At 41.9% G+C, this 26,782-nt stretch overlaps 1 protein-coding gene across 2 annotated transcripts in view; it reads left to right on the top strand.

The window, feature by feature from the left end:
* LOC110951091 (partitioning defective 3 homolog) overlaps positions 1-26,782 on the top strand; it is a 400,033-nt gene that overhangs the window by 177,934 nt on the left and 195,317 nt on the right. For both annotated transcript variants that reach the window (XM_051940403.1, XM_051940404.1), the window contains exons 6-10: positions 16,373-16,479; positions 17,211-17,294; positions 21,056-21,181; positions 23,771-24,001; positions 25,060-25,247. In XM_051940403.1, coding sequence (XP_051796363.1) covers positions 16,373-16,479; positions 17,211-17,294; positions 21,056-21,181; positions 23,771-24,001; positions 25,060-25,247 — 736 coding nt within the window. The remainder of the gene's footprint in view (positions 1-16,372; positions 16,480-17,210; positions 17,295-21,055; positions 21,182-23,770; positions 24,002-25,059; positions 25,248-26,782) is intronic.

Here is a 26,782-nt window from a genome sequence, read left to right as displayed (position 1 = left end):
AATATTCCAAAACTGCTAAAGGAAATGGTCTTACATATTGTCTCTCATTATTTTAGTTGATGCTTGTAATGCTGCTAATTTGACCTATTGTATCTTTCTTTGAAACACTGACTGCATCTTAGTGATTTTTGACAAAAAATAATTTGGGCAGCTAATTGAATGATCTCACCTGAATTAAACAATCGTTTTTTTGAAAGACTGAATTGAAGACAGTATCTGAGAATAAATGACTTGCACTGTACATTATTGACATGGAATAATTTCTCTTTTCTCCTGTGTGAGTGCTGTGTAAATGGCAGCTCACCAGAGATGCTCCAGTCCAGCTGAGGACCTGAGTGAGAACAATGTAGCCCTGAACCTCACAAAGGCCTCTCTGCTCTTAATTAGCCGCCGCCGCTGAACTACTGCTGGAACAGCGCGACCTCAGACAGCCTGGTTTATTTTCAGCTTTTTCTCTCAGGGTCTGCACTGCTTTTTAAGCCTCATTTAGTACTACTCACCTCCTCTTTTCACCTCTGAGTGGGCTCAGGTAGTTAGCTTTGGCATTGTACTGACTTGTAGTGCTTGTTGAATGACCCAGCCTATTAATTGGGGGACTCAGCGTGAGTTCTCCAAGCTTTATTATTTTTATTACATTCATATTTTTTGTGATGCTGTTGTAAATCTTATGTACTGCTTCACTCTTTTATTGTTGGTGAACTCACTGTTAAACTTTAGACATGGAGGACGGTCAAATCAACTTTATATTTTGTGTTCACCTCAAATTTAATTTCTCTTGGTACTATTGTATGTTTTTCAAGCAGTTTGTACAATTTTTGATGGTAACTTGAACACAACATTCATTGCTTGTGGGGGTTTTTTTTGGCACATTTTAAGTTGTTATTCTTTTAGGTGAACTATTTTTAAAGGCCTCTAGCAAGTCTAAAAGAACACCAGAGGCATGTATGTGCTTGTTGTCTTAATTTTTTATGCTTTTTACTGGGTTTTCTTGTACAACAAGAACAAAGGATCCAAACATCTAACCTTTCTATGCTGGGAGTAAGCAATAAAACAGCTTTACTGCAACACATGTCAGTGCAATATTATCACTATTCTCTATGTTTGAACATTTAAAAATCCAATAATGTGGTGGAAGTTTTACTTAAACTCACTTGAAGTACACTTTTGATTTACATCAGACTCTAAATTAGAAACCTTTATTGCTCAAAAAGTTTCACCTCAATGTGTTTGAGTCACCAAGTGAGAGAAGAATCCTGCAGACTGCCTGGAGTAACACAATTCATCGTATTCTGTCATTAAATAATTGTCTCTGTGTGTGAGTGTGTATTCATACTGTAGGATGTACATGCAGGTAGTACACACAATCACGCGCTGTTGGTAGTGCCATTTAGTTGATTCATTCCACAGCGGGGTAAATAAGTTGTAACAGAGCAATTATAAAATTATTGCGACTTCGCATCTCATTATTAACTTAATGTCTTTGTAAGAAACAAACAGCAGTGATAATGACTGTGAGCCTTAATGTGGATTTGTGTTTGTGCGTGTGTGTTTGATTTATACTGAGACTGCAACAGTTAACCATCCACCAGCTTTTCTGCCCAGAAGCTTTTCTCACTCGACTCTCTGCGTCTATCAGCATTCATGATGGCTCCCCTCTCACCTTCACACACACACATTCATAGACACGCAGTGGGAGACGGGATGAAAATGATAGAAATAAGTGTTTAACAATTCCCAACAACTTTCACAACTTAATCCCAGGCAACATAACAGAAGAAAAATGCAGCTCCCAAGGACAGTGTGAGAAAAGGCCATCAGCAGGAGACTGGAAGAGAGACAAAGACAAAAGTGTTGTTCTACTCAGAAATGTGAATGAACTTCTATGGAAAGACAAGAACAAAAGAAGCTGTTATTCTCTGTAGTTCCACAACAAATTTCATGCCACTTTGGCCTTTTCTTTCTCCTCTAAACAAGATATGTCTCATTTGATCTTGTTCTTTTCTTTGTATTCCTACTTTATTGAGAACTGTGCAAATCATGTCTCCTCTCTTATCTTGTTTGAACAGAAGACTAGACGGCAGATTTTTTTTTTTTTTTTAAGTTGCCAGCTCTCTTCTCTATCAGCTATACTGTAGCCTGAAAATGTTTAACCTGTCTTCCACTGTGTGTGACTAGACAGTTCCGATTAGAGCTTGACTGATTCAGGCTCCAGGAGGTTGATAGCAAAGTTTTTCTGAAGCTCCCAACAGTATTTGTGCACCATCCTCTCAATCTGACTATTTACTGTTAAGGTTTATAATATTCATACACATGTCAAATCAAGATTAATGGTGATTTTTTATTTATTTTTTTGACAAGTAATTTTTATTCTGACTGGAATTTACTTTAGAAAGTGACAAAAGATGATAAGGCACCGTATTAGTGATGTTAATGAGAAACTTTTACTGTTCCCATGTCCAAAATAGCTCCACTCTCCACTGGGATTGTTCACCACTCTGTATCTTTGAAGTTGGAAGTCTTCCTTACGTCACTCTGGTCTTCAGTTCCCTCCTCAAACTCTTGATGGGATTTGGTTTTGGACTCTAGCTGTGCTTCTCCAACAAGTTTATATTGTTTTCTGTTAACCACTTGTTGACCACTTTGGTGCCAATTTTTATTGTCATTTTCCCTCATGATGCCATTTATTTTGACAAGGTCATTGTCAAGGTCATTTCCTGAAAAACACCCCAAAGCATTACATTCCCCCATTTTTGTGTGGTGTTCTTGTTGTTGTATGTTTTCCCTTTCTTTTGACCATAGCGAATATCCAGAAACTTTTTCTTTGTCCAAATTAACTTTTGCTTGGGGAGGTGGGCTCTTGTTAGATGGCTGTCCATAGGAGCCGTCGTTGTTTGGTGTCTGCCTTGATATGTTAGCACAAGAATTGCTCAGATTCATCACAGGGGTCAATCCTTGGATTTTTCTTGGCCTGTAACATTCCTCCCAACTCAGGGTTGAATGGTTCCTTGCATTGTGACCACTGACACTTAATCACTTAGACATGGTTTTATAACATTTCCCCAACTCTGTCTCAGTGATGGATCCTAACAGCAAGCTCACTAAGCTTTTCGGTTTGAGCCATGACTTGTAACTGAGAGGTAACTGGACAACTAAACCATCAGTTGTTCTCAATGTATACTTTGTATGTATTAGAATATTGTGACTCATAGTAGAAACTACCAAGATTGCTCGGAATGGTATCGAAGTTGTATTTTTTTCTCAAAAATCTGCAACAACTTCAAGAGTTCTGGATGTTGAGTAAAGCTGCTTTTTAAAAAAATCAATCAATCATTATCATTGAAATCTCTAACACAGTTTCTTACCATCTAACTATTTGTCATTTATGTCATTTCTAGTGAGAAGAAACGTATTGGTTAAGTATAAATTTGCTACGAATGGAAATTTGTCATGAGTATGAATAATTTAGGGCTTAACCGTATAAGCAACAATTTCCATCTAAGAATTAAACATTTTGGTACATCTAGTTTTGGTACAAATCTACAACTAAGACTTAGTTGTGGTGTTGAGTAATTAATAAAACAGTAGTATCACCTTTATTTATTTATAAAGAAACGTATCTAGTTTTAAAAGTTTTAAAAAATGTCATTGTCCTCAATCTTTGTGCTGAAACTGTCATTCCGTCTCCTTTGTTTTTCTTGTCTGGTCATTAGTAGTCGCTGAGATGTGGGTTCTCTTCATCTCTCCTCATCACTCATTTTGCTTCTCTTCAAAGTTTGCACTTGCGTCTTGCTTGTTCCTCTTTTAGCTCCCACTCTCTGTGGTTAATTACCACTCAGATATCATTCTGTCTCACACATTCACCTCATCCCTGCGAACAGCCCTTCAGCAAGGCTGTCTGTGCTTCACTTGTAAACACATCACCTTTCTCGACATGTTTTGTTCAATTCTTTATTTTTTCTCTCACTTCAAAGCACTGAAGACAACAGAATGTACAAATACAACATTTTCCAGGGACAGGTTTATCTCAGTGACTGTCAGTATTATATTCCTCTACCCTCCTCTTTACTTTCTTCCCTCTTTTTTTGCCCACATCTACTGCACCTCTACAGCATCGGTGTGGCTATCCTTCTCCGCACTGTTGGTTGTGAACGTGTTAATTCTTGATTAGAGTTCATGCATTCGCCTTCTCCGATTTGCTCTGTGGAGTGAGAAATCACTTTCTCAATGAGAATAATTGAACACGAGCAGGGGGGTGCCAGCTCATTACCCACAAATCACAGGGAGCAGGGGCACCTTAGCTGAAGACAATAATGACTTCTGGGAATAAAACGGGGCCGCCAGCATGGAGCCAAACCAGCATGGGCAGCAGGGAACAAAGCTGGGAGAGGAAGATGCACACTCATCTTAACATTGTCCCTTTTATCCCTATCTTTTGTGTTGAATCAGTCTACTTTCCTCAGAGGGACCAGTGTCTGCGCTGTGGATGGAAGTTCAGGCAAGGTGTCAAGTGTGTCCAAATCCACTCTGGTTGGACAAAAGATGTCCTCAAATTATATTTCTATTAACACTAACACTTGACTCGTGCTCAAAAGATAAGGTAGAAATGAAGACAGAAAGGTTAATCAAACCATATTCTTCAACAGTTGTCTTAAAAACTAAGCTTGACACTGAGGCACAAAATGAACCTCAGTGATTGACAGTACCCGTTTCCCAGAGAGCAGTCATTTACCCCTATTTATTTGATTTCTCTCTACTTTCTCACCCACTCTCTCCCTCACTGCTTTTTTTTTAATATGCCATACATTTCCACTCTCCACAGAGTGCCAAATGAGTCCACTCTGACACAATGAGGTCCATTGTCACAATAGGCTTTTCTCACTGTTTTATAGGTCCCATTAGGGGGCCAATGCTTTTAAGTTGCTGAAGGAATGTAATAAGGCCCCGGCCGACAGTAAACATCCACATCTCGGGGCCACAGAGAAACATGAGATGGAGCTGCTTCGCCATCTCAGCCGAAGAGAGTCGTTTCATTTGCATCGGCCAGAGAACAAAGTGGTCACAGTTGGATGCAAAGAGAGAGGAATAGGGTGGTTTTATTTCAGAGCCAAGGAGATGGAGGAATAGAAAGCCTCTAAAGAGAGAGGCTAAAGAGGAAAGAGGTGGTCGTGGGCCAATCAATCCATTTCTGTTACTCACATACAGATGTAACCGTGGTAACCACCCATTTAGAGCTATAACGCAAAAGCGTATTATTGAGATCCATTCAGATATTTGTACGGAGCTCTTAAATGTGCACCTTTTCTATCAGGATTTGATCAAGAAAAGACCACAGCAACTTAAAAAAATTGTTTTATACAGTGACATGTGACAGTATAATGGTTGTCAAGGCCATGCCCATGCATACTGATGAACAATCCCTCAACTTTTCAAGACTTTAAATTTGCTGTTGTTGTCGTTGTAAACACAATGACACCTGCATACTGTCTTGGTATTTTTCCAGCAGGTGAAAGTATCAAATGGTCAAAATGCCCTCTGACAGGAAGCTCAGATATCCTAGATTTCAACATTGCACTTAGACGTGAAGAGAAGCATGTGGCTAATGTGAGTTTTGCATCACCTTGGGTAATGTTAGGGAGCTAAATCTAAATTCTTGGATGTTGGAATGGATTAATTCATCATACTGGAAGACAAATTATGTCATGCTTGAGGACGGCACCCTACCATGAAATGTACAGCGAGTTTTATGAAGGTAACATTATGTTCCGAGTGATTGACTGGCTATCTCAAGCTTGTTTTTATTGTCGCATTTTACTGAAGTGAATGAACACCAAGTGGCTCCCACAATGTCTGAACAGCCTGACAAAAAATGGAAACACCTATGGTATACCTTTGGAAGTCTTTTGCTGTAAAACATGTAGCAATACTCTCATAACTCTTTGTGTTTTTCAGGGTTGGATACCCACAATGAATCTGGAATACCCCAGATAGCGTTAATGATGTCATTCTAGCAAAAGTACCACTGTAATGGGCATGCTTTCCCCAGCAGAGCAGTTTTCCATTGGAATGTTCTCTTTATGCTCTAGGTATACAGGCCATGGGAGCTGTTGTGTAGAATAGCACCCCCGCTGAGTTCCATCACAGCAATCTTTGATATTCCCACATCCGTTCATGATTTCAACCAGAACCACGCTGACATCGTTTTCCATTTTGAAAACGGAGGAGCAGAGAATCATGTGTTGTTGTGCTTGATGGGGTTCCTGTGTGTCTGTTGGGTTAGATGGTGAGAATCCTGCTGATGCTGTTATGTGGTTGGCTGAAATAGGCACAGGTTACTTCATATATAAGTGTGCCAAAGGGTGCCCCCTGTGTGTTGCAGGTGTGTGTCTCCAAATGTACAATGCTTACATGCAGCTAATTGACTATCCATACTCCGATCTGTCTTGTTTGTTGCACCACTGATGATTTCCCTCTGCTCTTATCTCATCAGTGATTGCAATCACTTGTTGTGTTTAGCAAATAAATTATCATCAGCTCTAACTAGCACACTCCTTTGATCAATCGATATCTTCTGTAATCTTGCACTCATTGCATTCAGAGCCAGAATGAATACAAACAAAATCTGACTTTTTTATAGTAAAGTAATTACAAGGCAGTTCCCTGTTTTGCACATAACTTAAATATCACCACTTATGGGTCATTTTCTCTTTATACCTCGTGTTGCCTCCCTTCCCTTCCTCTTTCCCCTCTCCTTCTCCACCCTCACCCCGCCCTGCTTTCCTGGGCCCGCTAGATTACTGTGGCTGTGCTCAAATCTTTAGGGACCTCTCTTCATTACTGGCCCTCCACAGGCCCCTCATCTCCACACGGTCCTCTTCATTTAGCCCTGGCTGAGAGCAAGGACTCGGCCAAATGGTTTTCTGTCTCCCCCTTATCCAAGAATTTCAGCTTCCAATTAAAACTAAATGGAAAGTGCCCCCCCACCTCACCCCACTCTACTCCCATGACGCTACAGATGAGGCCCCACTCAGCAGCCGCCCCACCTGCTCAAACAAGGCAGCAAACACTGGCTGATAGACCATTCACCCCCTGTAATAACCATCCGCAATGTGTACCAAAGCTTTACTTTGCTCTAAATTATTCATAGTTCAACATCATTCATTCTCATTCTCTCTTTTTTTCCTCTATTGTATTGAGTACATTTAGGGTTTGAGGTCATCGCATGTTAAAAAAATCCTATAGAAAATGGATGAGCTTCTTTCCTCTCCATCTTCCCCAGTGGTTCCAATTTTACTTGCTGATACGACATTTGCGTTGCGGTACCAGTTGTATTAAGTAGTTCAGACGGCAATTTGGCAGCGCAGGAAGCGGAGTTTGTTGGCAGCCACCGTGCAACTCAATAAGTCAGCGTGATTTTGACTCATGTAATTGTAGGAGCGGCTACTAAAAACAATTATAAAAACGACACTGAATTTAATTACAATCCAGATCTGATCCATGGGTGCTCTCATTGAAATTCAAACAGCCGTTATTATTTCAACGGGGGCAACATTCACTCACTGACCTTCACAGTTTGAAAGATGGATTAAACGTTCTGAGCAGTGGAAAGCAGACTGTCCTCCCACTTAATAAGCTCAAAATGATGATTAATCTGTGAAAAGCACCACAGAGCTCTTTTTAATGCATGGGTAAAGACCTAGGATTCAGCTGGGACCGTCCGCTCAGCGGGGCTGCGCACTCAACCCCCAGGATTATCTGTTCAGAATCATCTCCCTTCACCTAAGCCAGGTGTCTAGAAAGTCGCCATAGCCTTTTTGAACTACTTTTTTTTTTCAGAATGCATCAGAAACTCTAAATCTGCTTTAAACACCTCTTTTGAAGTTCTGTTCCAATGCAAAACGCCAAGCACATTCAAACTCTTTGAAATGCATCTACTGTATTCAAAAAACATTATTCACAGAGCTTAAGAGTAAGAAGCAATCTGGACAATCACCGGTGATGATAACTCAATTTGCAGTAATTCCTACCCGGTTTGAACCTCCGGCTCTCCGGTGCAGGAGTGGTCTGCTCCAGTTGCAGCTGTTATTGATGAGGTTTGGAAAAAGTCTTGTGCCTCTCCGTCCGCTTTGGGCCTTAGTTATTGACCTAGTGATTGATTTAGGCCCTCATAATTAGCAGGCCTAATTTAATTAAAGTGCAATTTAACGATACAGTAGGCAAAGGCAAAGGCAGCTGTGTCATTGATAGATCAGCTCAGGGCTGATATGAAACAGGCACTGGCAGATGATGTATCCCCCACAGCAGGGTTACCAGTGACAGGGAAGAAGAGGCAAAGATTGAAGCCAAGAGACAAAGAAGGAGAATGAGGGGAGTAAAGAGAGAGACAGGCCTTTGTTTTTCCAAATGTCAGCCCACAAACAGGACAGTCTGCCTCTCACCTCCGCCCCTCCACATCTCACTGCTGCTTTCTGATGTGGACAAATGCAGACTCACATCTCTGATCTAATTTGCTTAACAGCATTAGGAACCTGTCTGTCCCTGTAATTTGCTCCAAGTATCCACGTCAGAGTCCAAACTTTATGAGCCAGAAGCCATGTCTTTCTAAAGCAAAACAAAGAGAGACAGATTTAAAGGCTGGAGATTTTTGTTGATTAAAAAGAGCTATAAGGATGGGAGAGCCATGGCCATTTGGGAATAGAATCAGAATCACTTTATTCATCCCTGAAGGGAAATTCAGTTGTCAGGGTTCGTATCTGTTTAATTTTGAATTGAATAGCCTGACTGCTAATGGCAAGAAAGATTTTTTAAATCTTTCTGTCCTGCAGCGCAGGGATAGGAGCCGTCCACTGATGTTTCGTTGTTCACTGAGGCAGATGTGAAGTGGATGATCCATGTTTGTCAGAATGGCCTCCATCTTGCTCAGTGCCTGTCTCTAGACCTCATCCTCCAGCGTGTTCAATCCGATTCCAACCACAGAGCCAGCTTTTTTAATCAGTTTGTTCAGACGCCTTGCCTCCTTCTGTTTTATGCTGCCTCCCCAGCAGACTGAAGCATAAAACAGGACACTTGCTACCACAGACTGATAAAACATCTGCAGCATCTTACTGCAGATGTCTAGTGATCGAAGTCTTCTGAGGCAATAAAGTCGGCTCTGACCCTTTTTGTAGATGAAGTCTACGTTTGTAGACCAGTCCAACTTATTATCAAGGTGGACACCTACATATTTATATGATGTCACCATCTCGATGTCCACAAGTGTTCACTGGCTGAAGAGGGGGTTTGGATCTGCGGAAATCTATGATCATTTCCTTTGTCTTTGAGGCGTTGAGTAGCAGGCAGTTTTTGTGACTCCAGTCACTGAAGGCACTTATCAGATCTCTGTATTCAGCTTCATGTCCATTTCTGGTACATGCCACGATAGCAGTGTCATCAGATATTTCTGAATGTGGCAGGACTCAGTGCTGTATTTGAAGTCAGATGTATACAGAGTGAACAGGAATGGAGCCAGGACTGTTCCTTGTGGAGCCCCAGTACTACTCATTAATGTCCCAGAAACACAGTTCCCAAGCCTGACAAACTGCGGCCTTCCTGTCAGGTAATCTGTAGTCCATGAAACACAGGAAGGATCCACTCCCATAGAATATACAAGGGCTGCATGATATTGTAAAAAGTGGACATTGTGATAGTACATTTTTCTATGAAATATATTGTGATTTGAAAAAACACGTAAATTCTCTCTAGATGACTTTGAACTCTATTTGAAAATAATTTTAGACTGATTGGGCTCTGTAAGGGCATCAGAAATAAATTTTAAAAAATCTAAAACAAAGGCAGAAAAAAGCCATTTAGAACCTTTTTGCATATGCATTATACGGGGAAACACACTGGATGACATTCAGATCTGGCTTAGCTGTTGCCATACACAGCGTAATACTGTTGACTTAAATGGCCAAACAAATGAGTCATGTTGCCTCATGCTGTGGCAGCAAATGCAAGACACTGCAACAAAGTACCTGGTTTTAGTCAACATCATCTATTCTCTTTCCCAAACAATTCAATGCAGCTAATGTTATGTTCATTTTGCAACTAAATCTTAATTATCAGTGTTTGTCTCCTGTTCCTTGCTCACTTTGCTCTGCATATGTGGACCCTGCATATCAACAAGCTCTGCATTCTTGAAAATATGGTTTAAATGAATAAAATTGTGTTCTATCAGACAGACTTCTCTTGTAGAACAAATTATGAACTGTGCAAATTTTCTTTAGTATGAAGCTGTGATATTGTGTTAGATTAAATTCACTTACTTCACTTTGCACTCTCTCCGACATTGGCATTATGCATGTGCACATCATATTGTGGATGAGAATGGAGATTCAAATGCTGGTTCTAACTGCTGAAATGATTGGGCTAGGAAAATATTTTTTTCAAACTAAAATCAACCTTCAGTGGTAATTTCTCACAAGTAATGTGTTTTTAGAGATTTTTGAGACTATTTTGTCAGTAAGATGAATACAAACAATCGAAGTAGTTTCTGTCTTGCCATCCACAAGGTGAATGTTTCCTATACATAATAAAATGCTAACATTAGCTGATGGTGAGGCTGTGAAAATCCTACTGCATTCATGAACTGCACTGATTAAAAATATTACTTTCAGATAGATTTTCTCAATTGCATGAAATGATTTATCACATTGACTAAATGATGTATCGGGCCAGTCTTATAAACAATATATATGTGCTTTCTCTACTTGTGCACTGGCAATATAAACAGTATGAAAGAGTGAACTCCTGGAATTTCCTAAAAATGTGGACATGGTTCCAATTCAAAACATGTTCTTGATACCCAATTCCACTCCCCGCTGTCTTCACCGAGCACAACAACACATATCTGCCTCCCTGTCCTCATTATCAAAAGGAATAGTACATCTAATCTGGAATGCGAGTGCTCTGCTTTGAACAAGGCTGGAGCCCATGGGTGCGGGGTGTGAAATATGAAAGACAACACATGTCCTCATCAGAGGACAGGCGCCGCCTTGGTTTCTCCTCTTGGCTCACAAACAGAGGCCTGTTAAATCATAACCTTCCTCTGTATTTTCCTCTCTCACACACATAAAAAGCAAAAGATGGCAGACACCAGGGTCATGCTGCTTTGATTTTCTTCCAGATCTGCAGTTTCCAGTCCAACAGGGAGTTAATAGTTTGCCAAACAAACGAAACATTCAGTGGAAAAAGGAGTGATACAGTAACATAGATAGTAGGTAGTAGGTTGCATATCCTTCTTGCAAAGGATATGCAACATCAAAATGATAATGATTCTGATTGTTCTGTATTGAAGTCATTATTAGCTTACATCATCATTGTTAAAATCATAGCAATATAAATAAGATAAGACAGTATACTTAACCTGTTTTGTGCCTCTGCTGACAACCATTAAGTGCCATTAAGGGAACTTGTGGGCAGAGTGAAGGAGGTCATTATGACCCTTTCATCATTCGCTAACCAGTTTAACTCTTTCCCAGCCTTCTATAATGTACGTCTATCACCAACATAAATGTAAATAAGTGTCTCATAATCTCAGACAGCATGATTTATTGCTTGTTTTAATGGTGGTGGAGTCTGATGGACTGGTGTAGAATGAAGGGTTAAGGATGGTGAAGAGGGTGGGATTCAGTCATTGGGTACAACGGTCATGTTCAATCTAATCACAGAGGCCTAATTTGGCTCTAATGGGAGGTTCATCTGTGAGGATGCATATGAGAGAAAAAAGTCCTTGTGTAACATCAGAATAATTCGCCTATGGTAAATTCTGACATAACAGTGATGAGGCCATCCTGCACCCTGGATATGGCATCCATCAGTAGCTGGTCAAGACTCTCTTTTAAAATACACAGGTTGTGATTATCTGTTGAGGAAAATCATTGTGTTCAGCACCGTAAAGCTTCTTTAACTGCTGATTGAAAGCAGCAAGATTCTGGCTCTGGTTAAGATGGAAAAATATTGGTAATTGCTTCTTGAGGTCAAAGGAACTTTAATAGGACTATTAGGAGTTATTACCAGCAGCTTGTCTTTGTATGTCAATGCCATTGTGCAATGCAGCGGTACTGTGAAGTCCTTTTCAGTCTTGTCTGTTGTACAGTGTTTAGTCGAACTGCATTAACTGGAGGTAATGAGGGTACAATTATGGCTCCTTAACCTTTAGTGAGGGAGAGGAAAAGCCTCTGCCTTTGCTGCTTTTTTCTACTTCCTTTTACTACTGCACAGTCTTTTCACATGTTGCCATCATGTGTTACCTTTGGCTGATTTAATGTTTCCATAAGGGGTGTATGTCACTGAGCACAATTAATGCTTCGCATTTTTAGCAAATTAGGAGGAAGGGCCGTCTTTGTAAATGTTTCAGCAGTCTTTTCAGTAAATACACCAGGTAAATTGCTTGTTTCCTTTATTTTTTATACAGTGAACGTACCACATTATTCATGTGGAGATGTTTCTTCATTCTGTTCTTTGGCTTCCATTGTTCTCGTGGACACACACAGCCCATTGTAAGTCATCGTCTGTGAGGAAGGCCTGTTCCACACATGAAGCTGTCACACAGATGTGGGCTTCAGCCCTAAAGGAGGGGTGGTGGCCAGAAACACACCATTTGCTGCGACCTTTGAACCTGTCCTTGTTAAGTCCTTGATGCCAAAGATAGGCTCAGAGGGAATGCCCCCACCCCAGTCCCCTAGCAGCTACATGTTGTACTTGCCCATGGTTAATGGCACGACACACACACACAAACACACACACACACACACACATTCCTACAGTAGGAGGATGACAGCTCCTCAACATGCCGCCTTTGCCCCAGCCCTGAAGCAGCAGTGTGTGTGTGTGTGTGTGTGTGTGTGTGTGTGTGTGTGTGTGTGTGTGTGTGTGTGTGTGTGTGTGTGTGTGTGTGTGTGTGTGTGTGTGTGTGTGTGTGTGTGTCTGTATGTGTAGAGTTCCCCCTCCTGACCAAACACCTGCTACCTCTGTTCCCCCGCTTTCTTTTCTCCCCTTGGTCCTCTCACCAGTCTCTAACCTGTCTGCCCATTTGAAGGAAACAAGGCTCTGCACTTTGCAGCTTTCTGTCTCTTCCACCATCCCTGTCTCACTCGCTCTTACGTGATTTGCAATAATCTAATGCTGCAGCCGATCAGTGGCAAAGCCTCTAACCCTTGCTTTTTCTTGCCTTCATTGTCAAAGAGGCTGGTAGATTTTTGGCCACACATCAGGGATCTGAGCCCTCCCTACAGTATGGGAGGAAGGGGGAGAGATGGGTCAAGCAGTGACAGAGAAAAGAGAGAGAGAGCAAGCTAGGAATGAGTGCCACAGGGAGCTGAAAAGCGTTGTTGCATCCCCTCTCTGCTGGTTACCAAGAGATCAACAGGGTGCTAAAAGCACTCAGGGGAGGAAGAAATGGATGGTTTTTAGGGAAGGGAAAAAGGATAGATTTAGAGTGATGGAGACACAAAGAAAGGGAGCAAAGAGGGGGCATGAAGGGGTGGAAATTGTGGATGTATATTTAGTCTGTGTACCCCCCTGCTGTCACTTAGTGCTCAGCTTTGCCACCGACACAAGGACAGACAGTACGGGGGTTGACAGTGGGGGAGATGGGTTCTTCTTTTGCCCCTGGACGACAATGAGACTCTAGACTCTGCAATACTGACGCAACACCCTCCCTGTTGGGATATCAGTAGTTGTTCTTAAGAACTTCACTGCAATGTCAACCAAAACCAGTCATTATTTGTCACATTCTGTCTTAGAAGTGATATTTGCTAGTGTGATCAAAAACGGGCTTTGCCAAGAGTTCAGAGAGATAATGCCAAGGCTGTGCCCTTGTTGGTTGGCTCTGCTGAGCCAGTGCCCACTTAAGCACTGTCTCATGAAAGTCTATCATATGTCTGTTCAAGACACAAATTGACTGGTATCTGGAGCGTTTAGTGCATAATTTGCTCTTGATACTGACAAACACTGTCAGTAACAACTGCGCTGGTGTAAGACCAATGTGTTATTTGTTTCAGCGAAACAACATGACAGCATGTTTCAGCTGAAAGGAGTAACACATTAGCACATTTTCCATAAAACATTACAAATCCCGGTGAAGGAGTGAAACGATTCCGGGTCTATATCTTAAGTAATTCACACATGTCCTTGGAAGGAATGTCACTGCATGCATCAGCTTACTGCACTTCCAAGAAAGTTTTTGAAATAGACGAGAAAGGTCACCTTTCGATTTTTGCTTGTTTAAACAAAACACGAGATATTTACTTTTATTGTCATGTTTTCTCTTTGTTCACAACTTCTTTTGTCTCCCTGTTTCTATGTGACATTACCAGCTCACTCCAGTATGCTCACTCTTAAAAAAGATACAATAAACAAATGTTCACCAGGTTCCCATTTTTCTTCAGTGTAATTTTTACACTCCGTCTTGGTTTTTCACACCTGAATAGACATATCACCTTGCTCTGCTGCTGCTCTGATATCTACTTGTGCCATTTTATGGTAATTCTGCCTGCCACATTCACACACTGCACCCAATTGCTTTGTGATTTTGGCCCGGTGGAGGTGAAGAATCCCTTCCCTTTGGAGCTGTAACAAAAATAATCACAGAGAGAATGCCTTCCCTTTTTCGCTATTTGTGCTTTAGTCCATCACATTTCTCTAGGTTTTTTTTCTTACATCAGTGCAGAAATATGCTGAAAGGAAAGATGAAAAAACCACGTGTAACCTACAGGATCAGTCTAATTACCGGGGGAGCAACTGTTACTGGAGTTAATTACATGTCGGTGCCAGTGATGATGTACTGCTAAACTGCTTCCCTCTCTGATCACGCTGTCTAATAAGACAAAGTTTTTGAGCACCACCTTCATTTGTTCTCTGCGTTTTAAAACTCTTCTTCTCAATCAATCTATCCGTTTGCCTTTTTAACCTTAGTTTCTGTCAATCTTGAGTTATAGCACATACCTATATTTATTCTTCTCCTTCAATTTCATCCACCTTCTCCACTGAGTGCCTTCCCATCTTTATTAATGGAGTTTCACATGTGGCCAGGTCCTTTGTGCAGAGCATATAGAAGTAGATGTAAAAACCATCTAGCCACCCACCTAGGGGGTTTTCATAAAAAGCTTTTTGAATAACAGTCCCCACGAGACGCCCTGGACCTCAGCTGACACGTAATTAGAGGCTGGGGTGAATGGTTGACTGACTCATTTTCATACCGGACGGTTGGAGAGGGGAATAGACAGGTAGGGCGAGACGAGGTCTTTTAAGGTAGACTGCTGATAAAATTTCCATGCCCCCCATCCCTCCTTACCCCCACACTCTAATAAATAAATAGGGGACAGCATCTTTCTGCACCACCCTTGAATGTCACCAAAGATATCCTGGTCCCTGAAAGGGTTGAATCTATTACCATAAAGAAACCAGAGCGACACAAGACCTATTTGGATGTGCTTGACATTTTAGTAACAGAGAGAGAAACAGGAAGGTGAGAGGTGAGGGCGGGGAAATAGCAGTGGCTAACAAAGCACTTCAACAGACCCTCCCAAGAAGGCGATGCACTGTCTGGATGCTGACAAGCACGCACGCACACACGCACACACGCACACACACACCTTGCTAGTCGATGAGCTGTTTACTGTAACTAACCTTCAACAGTTGATGATTGGTTGAAAATGAATCCTTTCTTATTAAATATGTCTCCCCTCCTCTACTCCAAATGCACAATGTCATCACTGCATGTAAGTGCTCTGCTGAATCTGTACCATCCCCATGAAGAAAGCTCAAATGAAGATTTTATCCCCCATTAAGGAGAGCATGAAGCTGCTGTCTCTTCTTAGAGCCTGGTTAAGTCCTCAGACGTCTGGCCTGCCTGTAAAAGCCACTGCCTCCCGACTTTGCTGCCTAATGGCCTTGAAGGAAGATGAGTAAATGAGATGAAGAGAGTGAGAGAAACAGATGACAACAGGCGCACTCTTTACCTCACTCCAAACCTCAATCCCATCACCTCAAAGACCTGGCAGCAGTGCCACGCCCCAGGTCAGACCTAATTGATTGAACAGGAGCAATCAATCATGGCTTCTTTGTCACTGAAAATTTTTTGGCTGGAGCGAGATGCTTCCACAGCTGCACCAGGGCCTCAGTGTGTCCTGCACTCAAAGTCTTTGATTTAGATCAGAGGCTCTTACTTTTCCTGCAGGTAATTGGATTAAAAGCCAGAAGAGAGAGTTATAGGCAGCACAGGGTGAGATGCTAGCAAGAGTAAAACAGAAATAATGACGGAGCATGTCAGTTTGTACGTTTCTGGGACAGTCTTTTAATCATTTATCCCGTCTTTTTCTTCCCTTGTTTGTAGGAGGAGGAGGAAGAAGAGCAAAGGAAACAAGAAAGGAGAATTGAACGGATAGAGCCAGTTGGGAGGGCCGACTCCTCAGTGGAACATTCACCCGTTCTACATCTAGAGTGAGTACCCACAAAATCCTCACCCAAACTAAATAAACCAATTTTGTCTCTTCATCATTCTAGTATGGAGCCATGCAGATCTCATTAACCTATTTGTACATTTTTAATTAATATATAGCTTAACTATCTCCATGGCAACTGACCATTAGATGTAGGGGATGCATTCATTTTTTTTTTTAATATTCCAGATAACATTAGAGATGTTTGAAATTGCCAGAATACTCATCCTTAAATAAGATAATATGACAATAACACAAACATCAAGGCCCAGGTCTCCTTCCGTGAACATCATCGCACACATCTGCATTGATGGCTGCTTATGTTCATTTGTCTCCACGTCTTTATCTTCATAAATTAACCTTCTTCTCCTCCTCCTCCTCCCTTCCCTTACACGTATTCAATTAATTTGTTCTCTTTTAGCACAACAGTCTGATGCTAATCACTTAATTGGAGTCTCCATTTGGATCCCTAATCGACTCTGAGGTCCACCAGCCAGACTTTGTAATGGATGTCTTTGTGTAGGCAACAGAATGCAGCCTCCGCCAATAAGGCCCCGCCAACCCCCATCCCGTCCATCCTATCGACCTCTTGTCATGTTAGACTGTGTTGTCTTTGATATTCTGCATTTCTACATTTTCTTGTCACTCCTGTTACTTTTTATTCATGCGTGTCTCCCCTCCCGCCTCCCCTTTATTCTCTTCTTCCTGGTCTCATCCATCAACGTCCTGCAGAGGCATGCTCAAGCCGGTTGAGGTGTCCAATGAAGGAGGGCCCCTGGGGATCCACGTAGTGCCTTTCAGTGCGCAGGACATCAGGTAAACGAAAAAAGACAATCTGAGATTCAGTGTAGCTTAGTGAACAACAATAGCTAGTTAGCTCCACTGTTAGATATGTGTCAAGTATTTTTTGGATCTTTGTGTCTTGAGAATGTTGTTTCTTTCCCCTCCCTTTGACGCATCATTTTTTTCTCACTTCTTCAGTTTTTCCTTTGTTTTATGTGTTGCTCGAGGCTGTCTTTTTCAGTGACTCTGATTTTTATGGCCATCCTTTTATTGTTGTGAGTCTGACTGTTGAAACACCACGCCCATACTCAGCACTGCTCATATCCCATAGCTTGGAAGCCCCCAGTGGCAAGGACAACAGATCAAAGTAGTATTGCTATGACTGCACAGTTTTCTCTAAGTCTTCTAATGCTTTTTAAATTCTAGCCTATGTTTTCAGTCGCAACAGCGCCTGCTTTGTCTTGAAAGTTGTGATTCAGTCTGCTTCCTTTTACATTTTTTTTAAACTGAGAAGGAGTGTCGATGACAGGGGACAAGAGGAGGAATGCATCCCGGTTTATGGTTATTTCAGAAAAAATAAAGGACAGATGAAGTGGCCAGATGTAATCAAACTAAAAGCTTGTGTATAACACAGATCCCTGCTGCACAGCAAGGGACTGGCACGCCACCAAGGTGATTGTGACTACTCAGCGCTGGAAACAGGACGAAAAGGGGATGAGGTGAAAAGACTGAGTGAGAAGATGAAATGGGATGACATTTGAGGGAGAGGGGAAGGCTGTCATTGAAGAGGCCTGCCTGAGACACTAATCTCATTGCTGTTTATAAGCAAGTGTCAGGAAACTATATTTAGCTTTGACCTCGTGTTAACTCCCTGGGAAGCTGTGACACTTAGCGTTACCCTGACTAAGAGAAGGAAAATATTGATTCATGGTGAGTTACGCTGAACAAAGTGAAGCATTACTAAAACGAATGAGCAGTTTCGCTTGAATAAAGGTCAGATCCAGTAGTTTATTAGACATTATCCTTAAGCTCTCCTGCATTCCACAAAAACAGACATTGTGTAAGGCAGAGCACTAATGCTGCATGGCCAGTAAATTTCTTTTACATCAGCTAAGGCCGGTACTAATAGCTATCAGAGCCTTCAATTAACTTCAGCCATGATAAGACTTAGTGTCTGGTCAGTGGGAGGATGTTAATGGCCTGGCCCAGCTCTTTCCTGTGAGCTAGGACAGGAGACATTAGGCTCAGCGGGCTGTCATTAGTGTCTAGACCGGGGCCAGAGGGGTCAGACAGCCAGCAAAACCAGACAGCCAACAAGGAACTGCAGGCACTCCAGCATTGGCTGCCCGCATTCTGCTCCACTGCACTGACATCACGTTACATTCAAACAGGAGGGGAAGACTGAAGTAGAGAGATTAGACAGACTGTCACTCCAGCAGGCACAGTTTCTCTCCTGGACACACCAAAATTCACAGATCTTTACCTGAAAAATATTAAAATCTTTTACCTAAATAATATTAAATGTTTTTGAGGTTTGTGAGCAGTATGGCTCTATCTAGAAGCATGCACTCACACAGACTCAAGCTTTCTTTTCACATGCAACAGCACAATATACCGTGAGAGCCTGCTTGCAAATGTACATATACCCTCGTCCGCACACACAAACACACACCCTCCTTCCAGATGCATTCTTTGCTTAATGAACTTCTCATTCCATGACCAGTTTCAATTGTAAACAAACAGCGGACATAATTGCCATGCATAAATGGATCCTGATTGGATTATTATTTGATTAAAGGCAGTAGATGAGAGCAGGTGGCCTCCTTCAAATCAATTTTCAACACTGCTACCCAGCCACAAGATGGAGTAAAGCCAAACTGTGCAGCAAAACAATGAGTCTTGTTCTCTGGGAAACTTAGCAAGCCTTGTATTTTTCTCCAGAGTCTGCAAAGAATCTTTTAACTGGAAACTCTCTGTGCTTATAGTGTACCTGGCACCTAATGAATTCACTGACTTGCAGCCCGTGAGAATGCCATTTAGATTTTACTTTAGCTCCCCTCTGCACGGAACTGACAAGTATCTACAAAAAAAGCCCATCAATGAGACAGGAGGGAATTGAGAGGGTGGCTGTGCATTACAGTCAACACAATAATAGTGCTTTTACGAAATCATCATCTTCCTCAAATCTCTAAGAGATGCTGCTTTATCCCCAATCCTCCCTGCTGCTGCTTTGAATACTGATCAGGGATCAGCCAAAACTCCTTTATCTACTGTCTGTAGTCTCCTGCCAGATCAGAAGTCATTAGAGTGTGTCCATGCTGTAATCTCCATGCGCAATACTTTGTTTTCAAGCTGCCAACACTTATGGAGATAAAGCATAATCATGTCTGCCACCGCACTGCACGCAATTACTCTCTGCTCCACACACTTAAGCTGACCTGGCAACACCAGCTCAGACACCGAGAAAGAGGGAAGGGCCTTTTGTGTTCTTTAATTTCAACTTAATGCTCAGCCATTTACCCCCATTGAGGAGCTGAGATGAGTCTGGGGTGTGAGCGTGGACCTACACATTATGCAGCCAATTACAGCAATGTTCTGAGAGTGGCTCTGTTTGGCTGAAATGCTAAAAAGCTCTACAAGTCTGCCCTTGACGTCTGCGGTAAACAGGGTCACAATTTAAATGTGCTGTTGTTTATGTCTCCAGTGAAGAGACGGGATGTAACCGAGAATCCTGCAGCTTGTGTCCTTGCCACCGACAAGATGCTGCTTACAGTGTAATTCACCCTATCTAGTGCATCTCACTTTGGCTTCTTAGAAGTTTTCACTGATTTATTTCATCATCATGTTTAATTTTTCCCCATTAGGCCTCCAAACTTTTTGTCAGTTTATGCAAGGACACCAAACATTTAAACTGAGTCGATCTACCTGCTTCCTCAGGCGTCTGGCACCTTACACTGTAGCTCTGCTGTGTGAGCACACATCAGATCTCTTTGCATGTGGTTATCCTCAGGGCCTAACTAAAGCCCCAAAGAGCTCACTGATGTATTTATTTAGAGGGGGGATGGAGGGAGCGGGGTGTGCGAAGGTAAAGGTTGTCTTTTTTGAAGGGATTGCTGAGATGGCACCGCTGTGGAACTCCTTGGGTATTTATTACAGCGCAGACGGTTCTCATCTTAAGCTCCAGCAAAGGCATCTGTAGCGTTACCCAGAAGCCATAAGATGATCTCTTTGCTGTTGGTCTGGATTATTTCAGACAAACTTGCCCTGTCATTCTGTCAGACCTACCCACAGAAAGAAATGTAGAATGGTGGACAGAAGGACGGACAGAGGCTTAAAATAAAGTTTGTAATGCAGTGCTTCTCCAGGCAGCAGCAAGATGCAGGTCTTTATCCAAGCTTAAAGACTGAAAAGTTAACTTTTGTTGACATCAGAACATATTACAATAGGAATAAACTAACTTTGAAAACTTACTTAGTCTCCCTGAAATCTGTTGAAGTCACACACTTTATTTCACTGTTGATTCAAAAGTATAAATTTATCACATGTGATGTATATTCTGAGAAACTACTTCATTTTTGATTATGACAGTTGCCCAGCTTTTCTGTAATACTTCCTTCTTTTCCACCTTCGATGCGTTACTGCTAAACTTCTCTAGTCTGTCATGACCTTTTAAAATGTAAGGATGGAAGAAAAGGCTTTCAACCTGCACCCTGCTGTTCACTCCATTGATATGTGTGGTGGATTTATTCTGTGACTCATGTTTCATCTGTAACCTGTTGTATGATCATTTGCAGGACTCAGGGCTTGCTGGTGAAGCGTTTGGAGCGTGGGGGCAAAGCCGAGCAGGAGCGTCTCTTCCAGGAGAACGACTGCATAGTCAGAATTAATCAGGGAGACATACGCAACCTGCGCTTTGAACAGTAAGCTTTAATGTGGCCTTCTATTCAAGGTTGTAACATATTCTTTTCCATGCAGCATCGTTCTGCATGTCATCAGTGGTTTTCTTTCCATTTCTGTTTCATTTCCTACTTCCAGTAACGTTCCTCCTCCTCTTGTCACATTCACTGAATACCATGCTGATTTTAATTTCTCATCACCACCTCTAAAAGTGGGACACGCATAGTATGATCCTGATGTGCTGTCTTCAGTGTGATACAGTTCACAGTGAGAGCACTGAGTTGGACATTAAGTGCAGTGACAGTAAATAGTGTTGCTGTTGATAAGCTGAATCCAAACTGCAGGACGACGTGACACCCTCACAGCTGCACAATAAAGCAGAAATATTACAGACTTGTTGGCCTTCCTGTAATAGGTCTCAATGAACTGCAGTCCTTCACCGCCGCTCTGGTTTCTGATCCAAAACTGCCTACGCTCTTCTTTCGATTCATTTCTATCGATTCATCGCTCCCCTTCATTTCCTCAAGTGGAAAGAAGATATAAGCCTGGGACTTTAAACCCCATTTACCCAAAGCCAGCCTGAATGTCTGGACTCTCACACATTCTTACACATGCGCTGACATGCACATGCAGTGACGCTGAGCTATAAACTCTTATCTACACCTGTGTATGTGTGCCTGGCTGAGAAATAGATTGCTTCTCCTCCAGGCTGGATTCTGGAGGCAGTGTACAAGGTGGTCTGCCTGGCTCTCTTCCGTATCATCCACTCCTCCACAGGAAGAAATAGCCCAGATTCCTGCTAATGAAGGCCCAGCCTGCAGTCATGTTGAGCTGGACATAGTCATCTAAAAGCAGTGGGCTTACAGTCACCATGCTGGATAACTTACAGAAAGTTTGGAATCCGCCTGCATTCAGAAGTAGAATCAGAAACTGAATTATGTCTTAATAATTGTGTCACTGTCAAAATATGTTTTTTAAGCAAGACATTCCTAGCATTTTCTAACTAACTTTGGCTAGGTCTGCATCGTCTCATAAAAACTTCAACTGTTACCTTTCCACACTATGCTAATGTGCTCATCACACTGTGTACAAAGCCACTGAGGTTTTAAGATCCATTTTTTATTTCTTTTTAAAACGATGCTTTTGTCATTAGTAAACACCGCAGTTTCCTTCCAAGCCTTTTCTACTGTGAAAGAGGCTTACAAACCAAATCCGCAAGGGAGTGATGTTTTGTAGCATTCCGCACTTACCCTCCCCTGCCAAACACACCCTCCTCAACGGCATCCAGATGCATATGATGCTTGTGATTTTGCATAAAAATGAGGTGAAGGAGCTAAACTTTCTTCCCTGTCCGCCCCTCCTCACACTCTCATCGCTCCCTTATCCCCCCCTCTTTTGATTGTGTGCCACAGAGAGTGACAATTTAAAGTGATAGTCTAATCTCCTTGAATTGTTTTGCATGGGTAAATATTTTGAGGCGCCTAATCTAGCTGAATGTAATGATGCATTGATGGGGGTAATTTATTATTCAATCAGGCTCGTGTGGAGGCTGATTACTGGAGTGATGGCACTATATATGTGCATGAGGGAACATTTGCCTAAAAATAAAAAACGTGTGGACATGTACACACACACTTTCTCAACCAGCCATCATTACTCAGAGCGTATATGCAAGTGATTTTTGTAAATTACCATAAGAATAAAGATGGGAGAGACCAAATCCTGCAGAAGTGGCTTGGTACGGCATGTGCGCCTCGCCTCTGTGACACCGCTCGAATGAAGTGCTGTCTGTTGTGGCGGAAGCAGCTTAGTGGCTGTCATTTGGACAGAATCAGCATGGTATTGCTGGCGTGGTAATGGGGGCCTGGAAAAACAACATGGGATTGTTGGAATCCAGACATCCACCGCTCCTCTCGCCCCTTATGCTGCAGTGTGGCTCACTCCTGGCCAGCCTATCTATATGCTAAGTGCCGCTGGCAAACCAGACTAAACAATTCTCGCGTCTGGGAATGATGTTGAGCTCTTGTCTTGGCTTATTTTCCCCCCAAACTCACATGAGACTCAGTGTGTGTTTTGTCCTTTTCTTCTTATTTTGTGTGTAAGGAATGAAGTGTGTGTCTGCTTAGTTGGGACCTCATTGTCTGGAAGGCTTCCCTGGTGCATGATTCATCATCTCTGATCTGATTGTTGAGTCAGCTCATGTCCATTCATCTCAAACCACACACAGACTCACACAAACACACAGTGTACTACAGTATAGTGTAGAGACTCCACATACAGTAGCTTTTGTTGGCATAAACTTGGAGCACACAATATATAGTATTTCATCACTGATGCACCATTCACCATCCTTATCTCTTGCCAGTTTTGATGGTGGTAATTATAGATAATGCAATTTCTGTCCACTACAGGGAGTAGCCCTGCGATTAGCCATGCTAACCTCAACTCTCTATATCGCCTTTCAGCATACAGTACATCACTGCTGTCCTTATCCGTCTATATCAGCCAAGCTATGATAGTACATCATTGTGCATGTATCTCTTATCATGTTAAAGCTAATTCATTTCTGTCTGTGTGACCTTCCTGCTCTCTCTCTTCTGTATCACCTCCAGAGCTCAGAACATTTTCAGGCAGGCGATGCGTTCCTCAGTCATCCTCTTCCATGTGGTCCCTGCAGCCCTGAAAAGGCAATACGAGGTGCTGTCTGTGCGGAATGAGATCAGCAGTCCACCCCAGTCCAACAGGGTCCGCTTCAGCCAAGACTCCCAGCAGTCAGGGGACAGGTCGAGTCTGGTGGGGGGAGCGATGTCCAGATCTGGACCACAATCCAGCTTCAACCACAAGTGGGTTTCACCTCCTATGTTTTTGTAGAAGATTTTTTTTCTATCCATGAACTTTTTGATGCAAGAGATGTTCAAACGACCTACACAGATGTGGAAAGACATATGAAATGTAGCACCAAAATGATAGTATGACATCTATGGGACTTCCCTTATGCATTAAAATGAAAGTTGTCCTTCTGATTAGAGAAAAAAAAAAGACTTTTGTATTTTGTATCACTGCCACAGTCTCTATTTGTGTGTGTGCACCAGCTCTGTTTTAGTCAGTGGCATTCTCTTAATATGTTCACTGTGAATCAATCATTTTTTAAAAGTCACACAATAAAAGGCAAGAGAGCAGCTTTATAGAAATTTCTACCTGAGACCGGCTTCACTGATCGTCTTTTGAAAAGCCCATTATATCTGCCTGTGGTAGCTATTAATTTCTTTAATATCCTTGGCTTGATTCCAGAAAGCTAAGCATGTGGGTGTTTATCAAATAGGTTTGTGTTTACAGGTATATAGTCTCAATTTCAGTTCTATAAATTCATAAATGAAATATTTTTCTGTATGCCACACTGTGCAGAGACGATCATTTTATGATGAGGCATCGTTACTGTACATCATACTTTGTAGCTGTACAGTCTGATATTGTTATGGTTACTGTGGATATGTGTGATTTAATATGCAGATTTAAACTTTTACCATGGCGACAGACAGACATAGAATGGCTGAATCTGTTGAATCAGGAGTTCTACAAAATATCAAGCAGAACATCACAAGAAGTTTGACAATCAGTGAATTACTGAGTTGACATTTACATGCCCAGCTCTTCAACAACCAGCCAATCATTTTTGCCCTGATGCTTGTTTAAAATGCACTGTGTTATGGTATTGTATTCAGGTTGCTGTTTAAACTGATGCACATCATTACTGGCTACATGTTCATCTACTACTACGTAATTTAAACATCCATAAAATTCTGAAATTGGATGCTGGAAATTGATGAATTGCTGCTTTTCCATCTTCTTCAGTCGGTGCAAAACAAAGCAAACCTTGAAATCTGTCTTCTTCTTCCTGTAGCCACCAGGGTCCTCTGTCAGGAAGCACCCCAGAACCAAGTCGACGCTTTGGCACTTTACCTCACAACTTGGTCTCCAGGACCTCGTCAGCCCCGTCCCCTTCCCTGCAGCGCAGGATAAGCACAAACGTGTCCACCAGCTCCTACCTGAAGAACAAAGGCCGCAGGTTCAACATCCAGCTGAAGAAAGGTGAGAACCAGCAACCAAATGAGTACATGGTTGTTAAAATGAACATTTTAATAAGAATAAGGCTGGAGTTATGTCAAATGGATGAAAGCGAAACAAACAAGACAAACCCTGGATAGGATTTTTGATTGTTTATATCACAGGATGACGTGACGTTTCCATGTCTCTTTGGCTTTAAAACACATCCGTATGTCACAGTTTAGCTCAAGGCTGGACAAAGAGGAGACCACACATGAGCTGCAACTGAAAATACACTTATTGTAGGGAAGTTACCAGGAAATAACCTAAGTGCAAACTGAGTCACAGTCAAACTAAGAGGCAGCCAGTGAAGAGCGAGAGACTGGCTGACTGCTGTAGTGGAACCACACCAGGTAAATTAAATCCCCATGTAGGCCTGATCCTATCCACTTAACTCCTTCAGGGATAAGCCTGCCCAGAGGGTTCTCACACATGTTAAGAAGTTGGATGTATCATATAGTAAAGAAATATTTGAGATTTGGATGTGGGCATTCATGCCGTTTATACTTCCACATGTGGTTGGAATAGTCATGCGGAAGAATTGACAGCAGGTTGACATTACTTTCAACATTATGGCATTTTTTTATTAAAATGAGATTTTTTGGCAGTCTAGAACTGTTTCAGCTAAAACATCCACCAATCCCTCCATTGACTGATTAAATCAGTCTCCATTCTTATCAGCAGAGAGCTGAGAAAGAGCTCCATGTATCTGATAATATTCTATCATCAAAGAGTGAAGCTTCTGTTTGCTGGCTGCTAGATTCTCCATAAGACAGATTCAGTAGTAATTTAACCTTTAACTGCACCTAAAGATTACTGCAGAACATTCACTGTTTTATGATTTTAATCATTAAGCACCTGATGTGACAATGAAGCCGTGCAGTGATACAGCAAACAGCTCTTTCTATTTCTGTCTCTATCAACCAGCAGTCGCTCTTTTTTCATGAGCAAATAAAAGTTTGTGGAAAAAATACTGAAAAAAAATCTTCTTGCCTTGTTTAACAGAAATCAGCTCTGTTTTAAAAACACAGTTTGTGGTCTGATCCATTCAGGCTATATCACTATTTAGCAATTCATCTGGTTTTAGCTGAGGTTAGTTTGTTTGTGGACCTGGACAGCCCTCTGATCCTGAATAGTTGTATTCCTTTCCTTTCCTTCGTTTTAATCAGTTCACCGTCTTCATGTGAATTAATGAACAGATAGTTGTGAAGTGAACCAGTGCTCAGGTGACTTGCCTGCTGCCTCTCCCTCGCTTTGCTCCTTTTTTTCTGTGGAAGGGAGCAGATGTTTCGTTGAAAGCTGGCACCGGGGCCTTTGCAGCGAGCTTCAGGGAATAGTGCGGCAAGTGAGGGCAGCAGCTCAGGCTAAATGCAACACGCTCTGGGGAAATGCAGTCACAAGCTGCTCTAATATGTTTGGCAAAGGTTTCAGAGCACTGCCAGCATACTTCTTATATGGCAGTACAAGTTATATTTATTTGTTTGTAATGTGATAAAGTTCCTCTCTTTTCTTCTGCACAC

The sequence above is a fragment of the Acanthochromis polyacanthus genome, chromosome 20, assembly GCF_021347895.1.
Source record: "Acanthochromis polyacanthus isolate Apoly-LR-REF ecotype Palm Island chromosome 20, KAUST_Apoly_ChrSc, whole genome shotgun sequence".
Taxonomy (NCBI): Eukaryota; Metazoa; Chordata; class Actinopteri; family Pomacentridae; genus Acanthochromis; species Acanthochromis polyacanthus.
This window is presented reverse-complemented; position numbering and strand designations above follow the sequence as displayed.